The 17,779-nt window shown below is 58.0% G+C and overlaps 5 protein-coding genes across 5 annotated transcripts; 2 read left to right on the top strand and 3 right to left on the bottom strand.

The window, feature by feature from the left end:
- Positions 1 to 2,609: 2,609 nt before the first annotated feature.
- BJ171DRAFT_609725 (uncharacterized protein) lies at positions 2,610 to 6,892 on the top strand (the record flags this gene model as incomplete). Its single annotated transcript, XM_053115261.1, has 13 exons — positions 2,610 to 2,702; positions 2,737 to 2,898; positions 3,077 to 3,153; positions 3,274 to 3,313; positions 3,714 to 4,013; positions 4,114 to 4,182; positions 4,261 to 4,362; positions 4,498 to 4,827; positions 5,021 to 5,134; positions 5,369 to 5,681; positions 5,910 to 6,034; positions 6,287 to 6,377; positions 6,544 to 6,892. 13 exons carry the CDS (start codon positions 2,610 to 2,612, stop codon positions 6,624 to 6,626), a joined length of 1,899 nt encoding a protein of 632 aa, XP_052968703.1. The 3' UTR covers positions 6,627 to 6,892.
- A 265-nt stretch (positions 6,893 to 7,157) lies between these two features.
- Positions 7,158 to 8,014, bottom strand: BJ171DRAFT_473146 (uncharacterized protein; the record flags this gene model as incomplete). Its single annotated transcript, XM_053108685.1, has 4 exons — positions 7,158 to 7,385; positions 7,610 to 7,621; positions 7,689 to 7,831; positions 7,966 to 8,014. 4 exons carry the CDS (start codon positions 8,012 to 8,014, stop codon positions 7,158 to 7,160), a joined length of 432 nt encoding a protein of 143 aa, XP_052968702.1.
- A 657-nt stretch (positions 8,015 to 8,671) lies between these two features.
- On the bottom strand, positions 8,672 to 12,929 carry BJ171DRAFT_457069 (chitin synthase-domain-containing protein). Its single transcript, XM_053108332.1, has 3 exons — positions 12,226 to 12,929; positions 9,829 to 11,885; positions 8,672 to 9,679 (listed from the first exon to the last, which is right to left on the bottom strand). Exons 1-3 carry the CDS (start codon positions 12,761 to 12,763, stop codon positions 9,041 to 9,043), a joined length of 3,234 nt encoding a protein of 1,077 aa, XP_052968701.1. The 5' UTR covers positions 12,764 to 12,929; the 3' UTR covers positions 8,672 to 9,040.
- A 744-nt stretch (positions 12,930 to 13,673) lies between these two features.
- BJ171DRAFT_579598 (cyclin-like protein) lies at positions 13,674 to 15,404 on the top strand (the record flags this gene model as incomplete). Its single annotated transcript, XM_053113974.1, has 5 exons — positions 13,674 to 13,823; positions 13,961 to 14,110; positions 14,213 to 14,286; positions 14,472 to 15,161; positions 15,332 to 15,404. 5 exons carry the CDS (start codon positions 13,674 to 13,676, stop codon positions 15,402 to 15,404), a joined length of 1,137 nt encoding a protein of 378 aa, XP_052968700.1.
- BJ171DRAFT_15540 (major facilitator superfamily domain-containing protein) lies at positions 15,332 to 17,502 on the bottom strand. Its single transcript, XM_053105836.1, has 4 exons — positions 17,096 to 17,502; positions 16,801 to 16,937; positions 15,911 to 16,685; positions 15,332 to 15,783 (listed from the first exon to the last, which is right to left on the bottom strand). The coding sequence occupies exons 1-4, from the start codon at positions 17,348 to 17,350 to the stop codon at positions 15,499 to 15,501; spliced, it is 1,452 nt and encodes a 483-aa protein (XP_052968699.1). The 5' UTR covers positions 17,351 to 17,502; the 3' UTR covers positions 15,332 to 15,498.
- Between the last annotated feature and the right edge of the window lie 277 nt (positions 17,503 to 17,779).

The following is a 17,779-nucleotide window of genomic DNA, read 5'->3' as shown; positions in this document are numbered from 1 at the left end:
GAATGTATTCACCAGATCAATCGCAAATCTCCCAGAGTCACTTGAACCTCCTCCAGACAGAGCTCCAGACCTGTCTGGACTTCGTTTGATGAAAACCTACGTGCATCAGCTCCAACACTTACCCAGGTGCATCCGATTGTTTGGACCCCTAGTATATCAGTGGCAGTTTGAAATGGAAAGAACCTGTGGTTGGCTGAAGCTCATCGGGCGATCAAAGGTCCATCCAGTGGACAATATGGCCAATCGGCTCGTCCTCCAAAGCTCTTTGAGCGGTCCAAGCATTGCTCCGAACTTGACTTTGAGAGGAACATCCAGGTTGGGCGGAGATCCCGGGATATGGCCATCTTCCTTTGCAAACAATGGACGGACCTCGAATCAAGATAGCCGCGGAACCTTGTCTGGCCAGCAGCAAAAGCTGAAGCTACCCTCTGAACAAGTCGCGAAGCTAAAGAGCGCTTATGCCAGGACGATTTCTGCCAATTCCTCATACGGCTATCGTGAAGCCTTGCAATATGTCCATTCACTTTGGGATCAGAATTCGGACACTTGCTCCAAACACACCAAGATGGACGCGGGGGAACTACATGTCATATCTCAATCACATCGGATGAGCACGGCACATCATCGGATGAACTCTGTTGTGAAGGTAAGGCATTCGGCAGCGCGCGATAGCGAAGCCTCATATGAGCTAATGCATTCTGAATCTACAGGTTTGGACCAATATGCCCGATGCATCAGCAAGCAATCACCCATATTCTTCTGTCCGCTTCTATCAAGTCCAATATTTCATCAGCCACTCCTTTGATGGAGAAACAACAAACTGGGCATACTGTGTGATTCCAAAGATCAACATCAGATATGGAGATGACAGTTCAGGATACCGCCCATGCAACGAGTGCGCTACCTTCCACCTCGACAGCATGGAGTCAACGAATCATATCTTTGTTCCAGCCGATGCCATCGTTTCTACTGTCGGATACTTCGAGATGGAAGGCGGTGGGTACAGCTTTGCTGCAATTGGAGAGTGGATGGAGAGGCAAAGTCAGGCTGATACTCATACCAACTATTCCAGGTGGCTTTTATATTATCGAGCAAGATCCTCCGATTTGACAAGTCGATGCAAATGTCGCAGGTAGTTGGGCCAAAAAGTGCTTGAGGCTGCTTGATGACGAAGGGAGTTTGTCCGAACTTGACCCATAGTGACCATATCAGTGTAATGACAGGTCAAGTCGGAAGGTTTGGAATATAAATATCCCCCCGACCACCGCTTCCTGCCCGCTTCCGTCGTCAGGCTCAAGTCAATACTCCCCTCAGGCCCTCTCTATCCTAACTTCCTCGACGGGCCCGTGAGCCGATCGATGACATAGGTGCCGTTAAACGCATGCATATTGAGGATGAGCCGCATCATGAATATGCCTCTAATGTTATTAACTTTAACGCTTCCTCTTTCACTATCTTGAATATATCTCGAATGCAGGAAGCCATCCAAATCCAAGTAAGCTCCTTCATGACGATTGAGCATCATCTGAGAGAGCTCGAAGGCGACGCTTCAACTAACCGCATCGCTCATTCCCTCCAGATATCCTCGCCCCCATGGGACATTATCTTGATTATTATCATTTCGGGTTTGTTATCACTTGCGTTTTTACTGAACACGGCATATCATACCGCATTCTGTTTGCGACTCTGAGGTTAAACTGGCTGGTGGAGCAGTGACCACCGCGGGTTTGACCTAATCCTGGACTAGTTAGAACGGCCGAGGATTGCCCCAGGAGTTCACGGTGCCGCCCAACGGCGGTCGGAACTGGGGTGTCCGAAAGGCAGTTCTCAGAACGGGTCATGGTGAGGGAGAATGAGGATATGAGAGGTTCGGGGCCGGGAGAAACCGGGGCGGAGGGGTCCCTGAACGGAGCGGGACGGAGCGGGACGGCAAGCGAATGCCAAATCGGGCCAGAGCACGTGTGGGAAGCAACGCTGTTGATTGGCTAGCGAGCAGTCCCAAAATGGCATCGTTCAGACGAGGCTGCACCAGACTGTCGGCACACACGTGACTCATTCTGTGTCGAAATTGTCCTGCTGACCAGGTCCCGAGCCGAACACAGCCACTGCACAGGGGTCACGTCCTATTTTTTCATCGTGTCGCTGTTCCATGGCACACAGGCCTTGGTTGTGCGCTCTTTCGACGCCAAGCAAGATTGCGGCCACGTCCCCGTGTCGACGGCGCTGGCTTCGTCCAAGTCAGTATCTGCCGTGGTGGCTTCGTCCAGCACAAGTCGGATACTCGCCCTCGGCCTTCCCATCCTCAGATTTGCGCGGATTGCCTCGCTGCAAACTTGACCGAGGCGCCTGGGCATCCGAGGCCCAGCATCCCACCCCCCCCCACTCCACGGGAACAACCCCACCCGACTTTGCTCCAACTCTCGAAGGGCGGCGTCTGGTGACCAGGCGTGCCCCCTTGTCGCTGATAGCCCAGCCTCCGGTCATCCATCCACGTGGGGCCATGCGTTGGCATCGACTCACTGGGACGCTCCTTTGGCTTCCCCCCATATGCGACCCATCCTTGCGCTTCGCTGTCAGCCGACCAGACCAGCCCCCAATTCAGCGAGACGATGCCTGCAAGCGCTTGCAAAGTGCTGCATGCCGTCCTCGCGTGCGCTCTGTCCTGCGTTGGACAGGGTCACAAGATGCAGAGCAGGAGTAGCGTAGGTTGGACAGACCCAGAGTGCATCGCGGCAGCGTCGTCATGGCCAGAGGCAGAGACCGGCCTGCAAAGAATATGGATGCGCAGACAGGGCCACCCTGTTGCACATGAGCGTCAATGCCAGCGCAGAGCTGCCGTTCTCCCGGGCTCTCATGAGCACACCACCCGTCCGCACGGGATATGCCGGCATGTGCTGTGTCAGTCGGATCGTCGGCGTCGGAGAAAGCGGGCTCCTGGCCAATCCGACCAAGAACACCTTTGCCGAACCCTGGACGAACCGCGCGCCACGGCCCTGAGGATTCAGATCCAGGCCGAGCGCGAGCTGCCTGTCCTTTTCTTCAATCCACTGGTCCGCCCGACTGAACTCCTTCCGAGTACCCCACCCATCAAGAGTGCCCCGTGTCTCCGGGATTCCTCCCAGTGGTCATGAATCGGGATTCGCGGTTCGAGAGGTTCGTTTGTCTGCTGCGCTGTCGCGTCGCACCTGGATCGGCCGTCATGGTTCATGACAGTTGCCTGCAGACAGTCGTCGTTGGTTCGAGAGTCTCATGAGCACTCGATCCCTTCTGCAGCAGAAGCCAACAGCCCAGTCCAGCGCCGTCGGCCATCCGGGTAAGCTCCGCCGCGGTTGGATCAACACAAACATCCATGATTACGATCATGGTATCCTCGCCAGTCTCGCCAACACCGATCTCATCCAAGCCAAGTTGCGCATTTTATACCATGCTCACCGCATAACTATCGCGGCGCACTCGCCACTGAATTCTGATGGCCTCGATCTGACTCTGATATCCCACGATCGCATTCGCGCCACCACATGAACCGGGCTGCCTCAGCGGGTGCACAGTCGATCCGATGGCGGTCTGACGCCCCTGCCAACCGACGATGGTGAGACTTGTCTTTGCGTGTTGACAGCAGGTCCTGTCGAATCTCCCCTTCGTGAAGCTCCCCGCCCGGACTCTTGGAGCGCATCGGAATCACACCGCTTCAGGCTTTGCTTGCTTCGGTTCAGTCATCACTGATGCCAAGCCGGCTTCCCCTCCCAGACGCCGATGCGTGGACCGACATCACATCCAGCGCCGGGGGCTATTTTAACGAGGATCACGCCGACAGCGTCCACGGAGCCAGCGACATACACAACGACATCGATCTTCATCACGGCCACGACCGCGACAGCGACAACACCGATGACGATGATGTCGACGAAGACGGACTCGCCATCAATGACTACCGGGGACTTTGCCATGTCCAAGACAGACGTCCAGCAACACGAACCAGCAGACTCGGCAGCGGCAATGGGCGACAAGCCGAGGTAATCTGCATGCGTCTCCTCCAAGCCGACATCCGAGGGCATGCCACCGATAGATCCGCGCCTGGGATTCTGACGAACAGCTGCCGATCTCCCTCACCAGGAACACATTGCCCGGGCGCTGGAGCCACAAACCCACACTCATCAGGATCCCACGCTACAACAGCAGTTGGTATGGTCTCTACATGCTGCGTTCTCGTGTCGCAGCAGCATTGCCTGGGTCGACTCAGCTCTTGGCATGTGTATTTAGGGCCCTGCAGAGAAAGCAGAGAACGACGCCCTGGCCGAAAAGATTCGCCAAGGGCTCTCAAAAATCAAGCATCTGGACGAAATACTGAAGCAAAAGACATTGGTACGCAGACACTTCCCATTGCATTTATCGAGCCTGCCATCCGTCTGAAACCTGGACCTGCCCTCGGCTATTCAACCGCCGGCTCCGACACCACCCGGCTGGTTGACTGCTTTGTGCCTACCCTTTGCGCTTCAGCTGGCAAAGTCGCTTTCGGTTTCATCACGGAACTCGGCAACACCAGCCCAGACGGTCGACGACGACGGCTGTGTCGACGACTGCGAGGACACCGAGTCGCTCTACAGCGACGGCTCTTCCCTTCAGGACAAGCTCGAGACTGGCAGCGTCCAGAGCCGAGACATCAAGACGTTTATCACCAACGCCAAGCTCACCCGCATCCCAGGCAAGATCCGCACAGTCGAGAACGGCGCGGCGAACCATGAGCATCCCGAACAGAACCTGTCTGCAGCCAAGGCGCCCTTGCCCAAGGGATACAGACCCGGCGACTTTATCCAGAGAAACATTGTGGTAAGTATCCCAGGGCCACCCCGGACCACCCCGGACCACCCCGGTCACGTCGAGCGTACATGTCATGTTAGCATGCGAATCGCCTGTCCCGTGTGGATCGCCCGCCTTGCACAAGCCGTCGCGCATTTGCAGCGCAGGGTCTCAGCTTGGCTGCCATGGCTGGCTCTTACTCGGTCTCTCTATATCCACTCAGCTCGGACCAGAGGCCCGCTACTACTGTGCCATGACGGAGGAGGAGCGTGCTCGGGTGGAATCCATCCTCGACAACCACGAGGACGACGACGACTTCCCAGACGATGCATCATCGGTATTGTTACTTGGCCGTTCTCCCCAATCATCACGGCTTCCACCCACATCTGTCAAGTCAACCCGCCCTGCCTCCACGCCCCTGACAACAACTCGCATATAATCTCTCTCGGATGCCGCCGGACCATGCAGCCATTCATGTTGCGCACCAATTGCTGTCTGGCCATTTGACGTGTTTCCCCGATGGTTATACCCACATCGCCAGAGCTAGACTCACCGTATTCGATCTCCATAGGCGCCCTCGACGTCCCATGCGGCTGCACTCGCAACTCCCACCCGTCCCGCCACCACACTTTCCTCAGGATTTGCGCCACTGCCCAAGGATCGCGACAAGCTCATCGAGATTGACCACCGTCTCTCCGAACTGATTCCGTCCATCCAGTGGGACCTCAAGTCCATCATCTGGAGCCGAGCTCCGACGAGCGGGTACATGACTCCAGACGCCAGCGTCTCGGCAACCGTCTCGGACGTGTCGGAGATCACAGCGCCGTCGCCAGGGTTCCGGGTCGAGACTTCCTGTGGTCACAGCTCGGTCATCAGCATCCGTGGTGAGACAATGTCGCTGTCGGGCATCGCATTGGACAGAAGGGTGGGCCGCTCCGGCTTCGAATGAATGGCGACTCGCCATCTCAGCGCACCAGCCGCCACGCCAAGACGGATCCATTTTTCTTCGTTTGGCCAGACCACTCATCGCTGCGTTGCCGGCATCTCACCGTCGATCCACCTCGGTCCCGGTCGGTCCCAATCGGTCGGGTCGGTTGGGTCGTGAATCCCAGATGTTGACGAGGTCATGAACGACGTCAGCATCTACAAAATCGACAAGATCTCATCCGAGCGCGACGTGGAGCGGATCCAGAAGATCGACAGCGATATCGAGGCCTTGAAGACGCATGAGCCGCGAGTAAGTGGATGCGATGGAATATCGGCAGCAGACAGCCACGGCGACTGCTCGGCACAGCCGCCAGCAAGAGCAGATGTCATCAATTCCCACACCCCACCCCTCTGCCCCGGCTCCCCTCGCCGGTGCGCAATCAGGATAATCTAACTCCTCGTTGATCGGTCCCATCCGTACTCTCTCGCTCTCTCCGGTTTGGAATGCTCTTCATTCATATCTGTGGCTCGTCACTAACCGAATCGACACGGACACCTGAAGCCCATCACCCAAGAGGAGTTGTACTCGTTCATTGCCGAATGCGTTGCCTCCGACCAAACATGCTTCGAGCAGTCGCCCACCCGGCGCTGGGGTAAGTACAGCCTGGCTGACTGTTTGGAAACCTTGCTGTCTGCAACTGCCCTCATAGTAGCAGCCCTTGCCCACCCGCTGGTCAATGACGCTGATGGAATCAAACCCTCACTTCCCTGTATTCTTCTTCTCCTCACCAACACTCATTCGCAATATCATCTATACAGTGTACGAGCACGCACAGACAGCGACCTCTGCGCCAACCAGAGGCGTCAGTCGAGGCGAAGAGATTGGCACAGTCACCTCATGATCGGGAAAGAATGTCATCGGACGGATGCTCTAGGCTGTTTGGCATCAGCCATTAGTGCCAAGTTCTACACACCACTCGTCGGAGGGACGATAGAAGGATTCCGTTGGGATGAAAGGAATGGTATTTCATAGCTTGGATAGGATGGCAACATGATGTTCAAGGACCCAACTGCCCTCCGCCCCCCCCCTCAAAAAATCAGGAAAATACAACAAAGAATTGTGAGGGAGGGGAGCCCCCGCAAATCGCTGATAGCTACGATATGCTTCGGATTCAACAGCAACCAGGCTGCACTCCGGAACCTTGAGATACACTCGCCCAGAAGGGGGCGAGGAGGAAAGAGGACCTGGAGACACTCCTAACAATGCAACAAACACCAACAAGCGAGAGGAGGGCGGAAAATCGAGGGAAGATAATGATACACACGCACAGGGCGACATCAACGAGTGCCAGTTGGGTGTGAGCGAAGATGGAGATGGGGGGACGGATCGAGCTTCAACCGAGGAGGAAGAGGGGTTCCTGGAATGAGGTTGATTACAGTGCCAGTGCGGCCGCGACCACCGAGAAGATACCGAGCCAGGATGTGAAGCCCGAGGCAGCCACAGCACCCGAGGTCGGCGACGACGACGCTGCGGCTGTCTTGGACGGGGCCGCACCCGAGGCCGAGGCGGACGCACTGCCCGTCGGCATCATCGACATCGACATGGGCATCGACATGGACATGGAGGCGCCGCTCTTGGAGACCGTGGTCGAGTTGCTTTGCTGTTGGATCGGATTGGATGCGGTTGGAATGAGAAGCAGACGGCAATACCAAGGGCGGGATCGAGGTGAAGAGAGTTGCGGCTCGACCGGCCACCACAGACAACCAGAGAGGCAGAGAGGCAGAGCAGCTCTGAAGCAGGAACCATGAAGGCCGAGCCTCAGGCCCGACTTGTCCCACACATACTCCACCCGCCATGCTCGGCAGCATGGCCACCCACACACACCACATGGCGATCCTGGTTTCGCCAAAGCCACGGTTAAGAGTGGAGGAACAGGAGAGTGCGGAAGGGCTGTTGATCTTACCATGCAAGTGCCTCCATACACAGCGGCATCTTTTCCTTGGGTGTTGACGCAAACCAGACCGGTCTGGCAGATGGCACCGACGTTGCTGGCAGAGCCACCGCAGACACCGCCGACGCCGTTGGCAGCCGAAACGGTTTGGGCACCTACGCACGAGTAAAAACGAGGGGTGGCAGCGATGGCGTGGATGAGATCGCTGGTGGAAGTGGTGTGGGGAGAGGGAGAGGGGAGAAGGGGAAAGTAGCAGCGAGAGCAAAGGATCAAGCTTGGGCTCACGTACCGATCAGAGCGGTGGCAAGGAGGACGAGCTGGGCCGATTCGAATTTCATTGTTTTGCAGGCGATGGAGGCTCAAACGCTGTCGAAGAATAAACGAGATGAGGAGCGAGCGAGGGAAAGAGACTTTTGGGAAGCAAGCTGGTGGGCAGGCGACGGACGGACGGGTCGGCGGCGGTGCCTCGGGCGACAATTTATATCCCCCCCAAGGGCCAAGGGATGGGGACCAGACGCTGGAATGGGCGGAGCGGAGCGGGGCCGGGTTGTGTGGGGGACTGTGGGGCGGGAGGCTGGGATGTGGAGGAAGGCGAATGGCGGATGGTTCAGCAGCGGCGTTGCGGCTTACGGAGAGAGAGTCGCTGCAAAACTGATGAAAGAGGGTGCAAATCGCTGCATGACATTGAATGACATATCCTTCGAGCCCAGGATGCGATTGCCCCCCATTGCTGCAATGCGGATCGGTGGTCTGGAAAGTGCGAGAGTGCAAAAGAAAGGAAAGGGCGCGCGGCTCATGCCACGCCGTCGGCGTCACCAGACCCGGTCCACCAGCCGAGCGGCTCGGGGGCTTGACCTTGGCTGGACAGAGACCGGGTCATGCGTCTGTGAGAGGCAAGCACAGGCTCGCGGACAGTCGGACGACGGCGGTGTGGGATGTGGGATGTGGGATGTGGGATGTGGGATGTGGGATGTGTGATGTGGAAGCTCTTGGGGGTCGGCTCGTGTTTTGCAAGAGCTGTATTGGGCGGTGGAAGGGAAATCACCCAGTAGGAACATCATACAGGAAGAATGGCAGGCGAGCACGCAACTGAGCGGCAAAAGAACGCAAGAGCAGTTGGATGAATGGATGAACGGAATGCAGGCAATCCAAGGGCAAGCTGTCTCTCGAGGAGAGGGACCGATTGAACAACAGCGAGGTGAAGAACAAGTACAACAGCCCCGTACAGCGCGAGACACATGTTTTTTGGATCACAGGAAATTGACACACAGACACGCACTGGACAGGGACGCAGTGCAGTGCAGTGCATATCGAATGTAGCGTGTCCTCCGCAGGGAACGCAGCTTGTGGCGACGGCTTGTCGCTTACCCACTGTGGCTACTTCGCTGGGCGGTGATCGTGTCCATGGACAGAAGCCGGTTGTCGCTCACAGGGGCGTACTTGGATGTGGGCGCAGTGTTCGAAGCACTGACAGGGACACCTTGCAACTGAGGACTTGGGCCCCAGCCTGACGAGGTGCTGCCGGGGGCCTGACCGCCGGCCAGAGTCGACGAGGAGCCGCCGGACTGTTGGTAGAACATAATCTGAGACCGGCGATAGTTGTCAATCTTTTGGCGGTCGCCGGCGATCCACTCAGCCAAATGCCGGTGCTCGATTTGGCGGGGGTCAAAGTGGCCCTCCTTGGCCGCATGGTCGCCCTCGCCGCCTTCGATCTTGCGGGTCTCGCCCCAGGAAAAGTCGTCAAAGTTCCAGAAGGCGTACAGGGGCAGGATCAGCTGCCAGACAGGGAGCGCCAGCAGGTAGATGCCCATCCAGCCAATGTACGAAAACTTGCGGCTGATCAGGATGACCAGAACGGCCGGCAGGAACATGACCGTGATCAGGGTGATGGTGTTGGGATCGGCAATGTTGCCCTTGAGGACGGCCATGACAATCAGGTAGTAGGTGAGGCACAAACTGGCAGGCAAGATGGCTGTGCTGAGCAGATCCATAAAGATGATGAACTGGTGACAAGACGAGCAACAAGAGTTGTGGACGGGTTAGAACAGAACTGATCAGATCTGATCAGATCAGATCAAGTGGGGTTTGGCATCAGACAATCCGTGGATCGCATGGCGTGGTCTGATAGGGACGGCACCGGCGGGATGCTCACCTGCATACTGAAACAGAAAGTTCCGCAGAGCGGGACCTTGACAAGCTCCATCAGGTTGTGGATTGTCGAGTTGATCCATCGGCGTCGCTGGGAGAGCAGGGTTTTGAAATCCTCGGGAACGGTGGTCTTGCAGATGGCCTGGGGAACAAAGATCATCTTGCGCTTCGGGAAGCGGCGCATCATTAGGGTCGTCAGGAAACGATCCTCACCGAGCAGAAGCAAGTTCTTCTCGTGCAGGGTTTCGACACTGCCGACAGAGTAGTATTCCACAATATCGGGATGGCAGAGGATCGGAACAGCATCGCCTTTCAGGTTCGTGGTCTTGATGCGGTACATGCAGAAGCAACCGGGGAGACAGGTGACGCCACCAAACATGGCCTCGAAGGCCTTGCCAAAGTGGTGCGAGATGTAGTACTCAAAGACTTGGATGCGCGTGACCCAGCTGGTGGTCTTGTTGACGATGCGGGTCTCGCCGCAGAGACCCATGATCATCTTGTCGTTCATCATGGCGTACATCATCTTCTGCAGGGACTCGGTATGGACACGCGTGTCGGCGTCAACCATGAGGACCAGGTCAAAGACATCGGCGGTAACCTCCATCAGCTCGTGGATGCGGTTGTAGATCTCATGGTGCAGAGGGGGCATGGGCTCGTCCAACGTCAGGTGCTTGAAGAACTTCATCAGGATCATCTGGGAGTCACGCTTGCCACGGTTGCCAGCACGCGGCCTGCTACGCTCCTCGGGGGTACCGCACTTGATGATCAGCAGCATGGGGCAGCCACGGCCCTTGTGATCAAAGAAGCCGGCGTGGACCTCGGCCATGTTGTGCTCCTTGGCACCGGAGGAAATGGCAATGTAGGACTTGGCCTCGACAGGGTCGGTCTTGAGCTCAGACTTGCGCATCATACCCAGGAGCAGGTTGGGAGTTGTATCGGTGGAGTCGGCGCCCTTGATGTTGCCGTCAGCAACGACAAAGAGCAACTTGCGCTGGTCATGGTAGTGGGTGGAGCAGATGGACTCGAGGGTGCCGCGGAGCGCCTTCTCGTCTTCGGAGTAGCAGGTAACCAGAACGATGGTGTACAAGTCCGGGTCTTCCTGCTGCTGTTGCTGGGCGAGGCGTTGGCCGGACTGCGCGCTGTAGCGCTTATCAAAGCCGCGACCAAGGTCGATACTGGAGTACTCGGAGTTGCGGGACCCGGAGCGGCCGTCCATCGAAGCTCGGTTGTCGGTGAGAGGATGCAGCTCAATGTCGACGTCGCGCAGACGCTGGGCATACGAGGCCGGCATCTGGCGGCCCTTGTAGCGATCAACGAGATCCGAGTCCTTGGGCTTGCGGGAGACGCGGTCGGCGCGGAACCAGGCAAAGATGACGGCGAGACTGAAGCGGGTAGCGAGGATACACAGAATGACGGCACTGGTGACCAGGGTGACGTATTGGGCAATGCTGCAGGAGTAAGGCTGGGTTTCGACGACACCGGCGGCATACTTGGAGATCAGGCACTTGACCTGGGCCTTGTACTGAGGCAGCTTCCAAAAGATGTGGGTGGCGTCGCTCTTGAGCGTGTACTGCTGGTAGAGTAGGCGGTAGAGAGGGGCCTCACTGGCATCGACCGCCGCTTCGTTGGGGTATTGGTCAAAGAAGGGCTTGAGGTTGACAACGATGCCGTCGATGGCAAAGAAGCCGCGGTTGCCGATGTCGGTCCACTCATAGGCAGGCGAGGGAATCACGCGAGAGGTCTGATCATTGCAGGTTGATTTGGAGTTGGAGGTGCTGGCGGTGCAGTTGAAGCGCTGGTAGAGCACCAAGCCGTTGCTCTCCATGTCAGCCTCGGTGGCGGACTGGAGACAGCTGTTGTCCTGCTCGCAGGGATACTGGAGCTGGGCAAACTTCTCGGTCAGGCCAGCGCAATTGACCAGGTTCTCGGAGCGCTGGAAGAACATGGTGCTGACGTCGTATCCAGGGTACACCTGGTCAAGCAGCGCCCAGCGCGTACGGGCGACAGGATCGACGGTGGAGTTGCGGGTATTGTAGAGCAGGCCGCCGACGACGACCGATCCTGAGGGCGCCGATGCAGATAACAAGGATTAGCAGAGTGACGTCGAAGAGCAGAAACTGCAGCAACGCTCGCTGGCCGGTCGAGTCCCGGTGGTGGCAAGGATGTGGTGCAGGCAGATCCTAGAGTGCCTCCGGAACGCCGTCCATTGTGCTTTCGATCTCTCCTCGACTCTTGCGAGGACAAGACAGAGGGGGAGCTGATCTGACAGTGCACTGCCGCCGTATTTATATCGAATAAACAGCCACCGGGCCCGACGTCTGCATCGCTCCCCAGTTGGGTATTCGCGGCGACCGATCGCAGGCACTGCTTGCAGCAGATGCTGGTCGAGCGACCGACTTACCAGCGGTATTGACCGAGATGTGCGGGGTCTGCAGGGCCGGCGGACAAAGGACCGAGTTGAAGAAGACAATAAAAAAGATCACGACCGACGACATCAAGAAAATGATGACACAGAGGGCCACTTTTTCACGCCAAGCCTGCTGGACGCCCGGGGTCGACTTGCCGCATGCGCGCAGGATCGGACCGGGGCAGCAGCAGGTCACTAGCCAGGAGAACAAGATCCACGGGCTCTTCCAGGGCGAACGGCTGGAGTCGAGGCTGGTGCCCTTGTGGTGCGGAGCGACCTTGACCTGCTGGGTATTGAGCAGCGGACGAGGCTCGACAGCGCGCTCGGGCTTGATGAGAGTCTTTTGGCGGCCAACGAGACCACCGTCGGTGGTTCTACGAATACCGGTGGTCATGCGCCTGCTTGGAGCAGTGAGACCAGGACCACCAGAGGGAACAGCGAGACCGGGACCGCTGGAAGGGCCGGCATCGGGCAGGTTAAAGGTGGTAGCCGCCTGGACAGGCCTGGGGTGCTGGGGATTGGGCGGATCCATGATCTGGACCGGAGGAGACGAGATCGCTGGGATCAAAGACGAGGGTTATTGGTGAGGGAGACAGACGGCGCAAGGCAGCGGCAGCAAGACAGGCGACGCAGCAAAGCAGGAGCCAGCCGGCCAAGGGGCTGCAGGAGGAGGAGGAGGAGGAGGAGGAGGAGGAGGATGTGAGATGGTGGAAGAGCCAGCCCCAGCCGCGGGGAGAATAAAAGCGATGGCGGCGGTGGCAAGACAGCCGAGGCGGTGCGGCGAGAAGCGCGGCGAGAGCACGGCGAGAAGCACGCGTGTGTGTGTGCGTTGTATGGGCAGGCAGTGCTGCGCCCGCTGTGTCTGTGGTGGGCGGCAGTGGCCGTGCTTGGTTTCAGCGGGTGCTGCGCGCGGCTTGTGGTGCACTGTGCTGTGTGTCGCGGTGCGCGTGTGCGGATGTCTCCCCGCGTCTTATCGTCCTCTCTGTGTCCTCTCTGTGTCCTCTCTGTGTGCTCTCGTTGTCCTCTCGCTGTTCTCTCTGTGTCCTCTCGCCGTCTCTCGCCACACACACACATGGCCCTGGCCTGCGCAGCAGCGCCTCGCCCCATCCGCCCCTTGTCCAGGACGGTGGCGGTGTGGCCTCTGGCTCTGCCAGCCGCCGTTTGCATGGTCGTTTGCGCTGCCGTTTCCTTCGGGCGAGACCAGCGACAACGGCCAGTGTCCGCAGCTGATGCTGCTCCCAGCGTCAAGACCCCGCGAGTGGCATGGCCTCGGACATGGAGACCCCGGGAGCGGCATTGGTTGTGGGCATGGCGCTTTTGTGGGAACGTCCCCGTGTCTCGACCCCCGGTTTCTGATTGACACCGACGCGAAGCGCCCTCGCATCCGCCTGCCCTCTCGCCTGCCCGGCTCTGTCCCGATCAACAATATCCAAGCCGCCATCATGGATCAGCAGTCCCGGCCAAACCTCACCGAGCAGTACACCCAGTACAAGCACTGGCTGTTCCCCAGCCCAGCCGTCGTGCTGCAGCTCCGGGAGGCCTCCATGGCCCATGCCGTCAAGGCCGTCAAAGCTGCCCGGCAAGCCAACTATGTATGCATCCAACACCGGCGCGATCAGCGTTCGCATGCGTCCGCCTGCGTACACTGCACTTTCACTGTCGCTGTCTCTCATGGCGATATTGAATCCGAGTCACTGCGGCCAGGACGCTCACACTCGCTTCGTCACAGGGGATTCTTGTCGCCGCCGATCCCTCAACTCCATCCCAGCTGGATTCTGTCGAGTTCCTGAGCGCCAGCGAACAGGCTGATCTGACGCTCTACTACGAATACATGATCCGTACCCTCTGCACCCGGCTGAAGCTGGATGCCGTGGTTGAGGTAGGTTTCTCCGAATTGATCACCCTGCCGCAGCTGGCTGCCGGCTGAACGCTCATTCTTGCATCATCCTCGGCTTGCCTTTCCGGTCATGGGTGCCTCCAGGCCACAGCGATCACCTTCTTCAAGCGCTTCTATCTCCTCAACACCGTCATGGACTATGATCCAAAGAATGCGCTGTAGGTTCATGCGACCAAACAGCCGGGGTTTCCTGCAGCCGAGACTCCAGCCTTCCTATGAGCGATTGCGTGTCGACAGGGAGATGATCCTTCCGAATGGCCCATCTAACCGACTCCTTTCTGGCCCGCTTCTTCTGGCCCGCCCCTTATCCGTTGGGCTCTTCTGCATACGTGCCGCTCGACAGCATCACGATACTCTTTCTCGCCGCAAAGGTCGAAAACTCGGCCCGGCCCCTGGACAAGTTCCTGGCCGCCATTCCCAATGCCCCGGCCGCCGAAACCATCACAGCACTCGAGTTCATCGTTTGCCGCGGTCTCCGATTCCACTTTGCTTGCCAGCATCCCTACTGGCCGCTACACGGCTATTTCCTTGACATGCAGTCCTACCATTCGGCCAAGATGCTGTCGACCCCGGCCTTCGACTCGGATGGCAATCCGATCTCCATTCAGGACCGCAAGCGCGAGCTCATCGTCAGCCTATGGGAGACCTTCCAAAAGGCTAGGGAATGGGTCCGAGAGAGCCTGCTCACCGATCTGATGTTCTGGTGCACACCCAGCCAGATTGCGATTGCGTGTTGGCTCATGGCGAGCGAGCATACCCGCCGATCCAAGGACGATATGGCCTACTTCGTCACAAGATTTGGTGCTCGGCCTAAACTGCCCGATGCCAAGGAGACCCCGCAGACTCCAGCTACCGATGGCGTCCACAAGGATAAGGAGCCGCTACCCATAGACTTGCTTATGGCTCGGGTGACCGAGATCAAGAACTCCCTCGCTGAGCGAAAAACCAAGACTGTGTCCCGGGAAGACGCAGCCACGATCAACAAAAAGCTCGGGCTCTGTCGCAATCCCGAGTTTATCATCGATAGCCCGCTGTGAGTTGCCTCTGGTTGCACACCCAGCCTTATGAACTATGACCTACCACAGCCTTATGAACTATGACCCGCCGCGGCCCATGAACTAGGATCCGTCGTCGATCAGTACCTCTACCGCGTATATTAATTATTATTATCCTCGCCTTGTATGTACACTACTACTCTATCAGCTACAAGCGCAAGAGGGAGGAGGAGAAGCAAGAAAAGGAGCTCAAGCGGAAGCTCAAGTACGAGCGCGAGTGACATGCATAGATCCTGCCTCAATCTCATGGCTTGTCACCATGCATGTCCGCAGATGCACACATCCCCGGTGCTGCTGCCGGCCCTTCTTCATACATTAGATTACATCGTCTTCGGGCTGAGCGGCGTGCACCGATCGCTTGCGGCGGAACTGCTTGCGCCGCTTGATCCATAGTGCCGTGCTTAGGATGATCGGAATCAACTGCAGCCCAACAAAGATCAGGAACGGTAGTCGATAGCAACTGGACCCCACACAGTTGGATTGCACGGCCTGGTCGTAGAGGTTGCCAAAGAGCATGTTTGACAGGAACACGCCGCCGGGCACGCCCAGCAGCACGAGGGCGCTTGCCGTCCCGTAGTTCAGGTGTCCAAAGTAGTCCGCCTGATGGGTGAGGTCAAGGCGGGAGACAACAGAAGCAGCCGAGCGGAATCGATCAGCGACAACGTTGACGATCAGCAAACGATGGCTACCTGTTGTAGCGCAAGTCTGCCAGCGGCAGCATACTCACGATCAGAACCGAAAAGAGGGTGCCCTGGGCGCCATAGCCCAGACCAACGAGAAGCGAGCACACAACCAACACGCCATTGCTGATGTTCCCGGCGGTACCAAGCACCACCAGTGGAATCCATGTCAAGACCGACGCAGCGATGAGCAGCACGGTCCGCTCGATCCGGAAGTAGATGACCACGATGTCCGAAACAGCCCCGACGAACAGCCGCGAGATGCATCCGGCCACCGAGAGCAGTGTGATGTGCAGCGCCACCATGTCGGATGTGCTGGACTGTGGATACAGTGACAGGATGATGGTCGAGATGTTGTTGTAGTAGGTGATGCCCTGCTGGAAGATGCACACAAAGGCGTAGAGCGGGAAGATGGGCGACATCAGAATCTCCAGCTTGGACATGCCTTCGAGTCCCCCGGCATTGGCATGGCCAGCTTTCGACGCCCGGACGCTGCTCCGGGGTTCCTCCGCGCTCGATGCGGCTGGATGCGATGCTGAGCTCGGCGATGCTTTGCTTGCGGCTGATGGGCGATCCTGTGTGGCGGCAACCAAGGACGGATGCGGTGACTTTCGGATCGTCCAGATGCCAACGACGTGGATAACAAAGACTAGGATGGCCGCAAACTTGAAAAATCCAGCCGGGTCCTTGTCAAAGTAGTTGGCCTTGACCTGGCTGAAGAGCACGGCTGACAGACTGTAGGACAGCCCGAGGATGCCGCTGATGAGCCCGGTCTGCGAGCTGGGAAAGTTGGCCAAGTTGACTGCCAGGGCGGCCACATACCTGGCGCGGGGCAGAGTATGGTGTCCGAGTCAGCGAGAGCATCCTCGCAACAGACCTGCAGGAAAGCAGCACAGCCGCCGTCCCTAGGACATGGTGTGTTCGCGGGAGTACCCACCCCGATGTCGATCCAAGGCCGCACAGAAAGTAGTAGAACGACATGGGACCATAGCCCGCAGCCGCACCCGAGATGACTCCGATGAAGCACAGATAGATCAGCAAGAATCCACCACCAAAGGTGATGGCGCCGATTCCCTGGATGTGGCGGATGGTGCGTCATTGGGATTGTGAGAAGCAGACAAGCCGCTCGCCATGTCCAGCGCCGTGCTGCCTGGGCCGTCTCTGGCTGTCGAGTGCTCAGAGACTCAGGAAAAGTGCTCGTCAGCCGGCCTCTTGCAGCAAGACAAACTCACCAGCGTCACCGCCGCTCCACGGCTGTCGTAGATGGGTCCAACAACCATATAGCACAGGTAGAGAGCTGTGTTTCCCACGGACGAAATGACATTGAGGTCCTGCACACTGTACTGGAAAGTCGTCTTGAGGTCGTCTCCGAAAGACGAGAATGCAAACAGCGACCCCGATGTCAGCATCAACACAAAGGCCGAGGCCAGAGATATGGCCTGCTGGGGTGAGACCTCTCGCAGAGATTGAACGACCCGGCTCATCATTCTACGATGGCGGTGGTCGCGGCGTTGGAGATGGCGAAGATTGATGCTGGAGCACGACTGCTCGATATGTCACTCTCTGACGAGGAAGCGTCCGCCGATGAAGAAGGACGACTGCTACCGTCCGCAAGCTGATCGCCTCTGTCGCTTCCAGGTCTGTCAGACGGGACTTTGAGAAGCCGGGCTGTTCTGGAAACCCCACAAGCACGATCATGTACACCGCCGTGGCTGGAAACTCCCCACAGAAACCTGGAAGTCCACGCAGAAGGCCCCGATTGTCGCCATCAAGGACGATTCCGACTTGGCCATGTTTGCCATTGACGGCATGATTGCTGATCGGACCGACGGAAGGTTCGCCACCAAACGAACGGCTCGGCAACAGCTCTACCAGACGAGATTGCATTCGTCTTGGATGGGCCGCCGCCAGAATGC

Source organism: Polychytrium aggregatum (genome assembly GCF_025602895.1).
Source record: "Polychytrium aggregatum strain JEL109 chromosome Unknown BJ171scaffold_10, whole genome shotgun sequence".
Classification (NCBI taxonomy): domain Eukaryota; kingdom Fungi; phylum Chytridiomycota; class Chytridiomycetes; order Polychytriales; genus Polychytrium; species Polychytrium aggregatum.
This window is presented reverse-complemented; position numbering and strand designations above follow the sequence as displayed.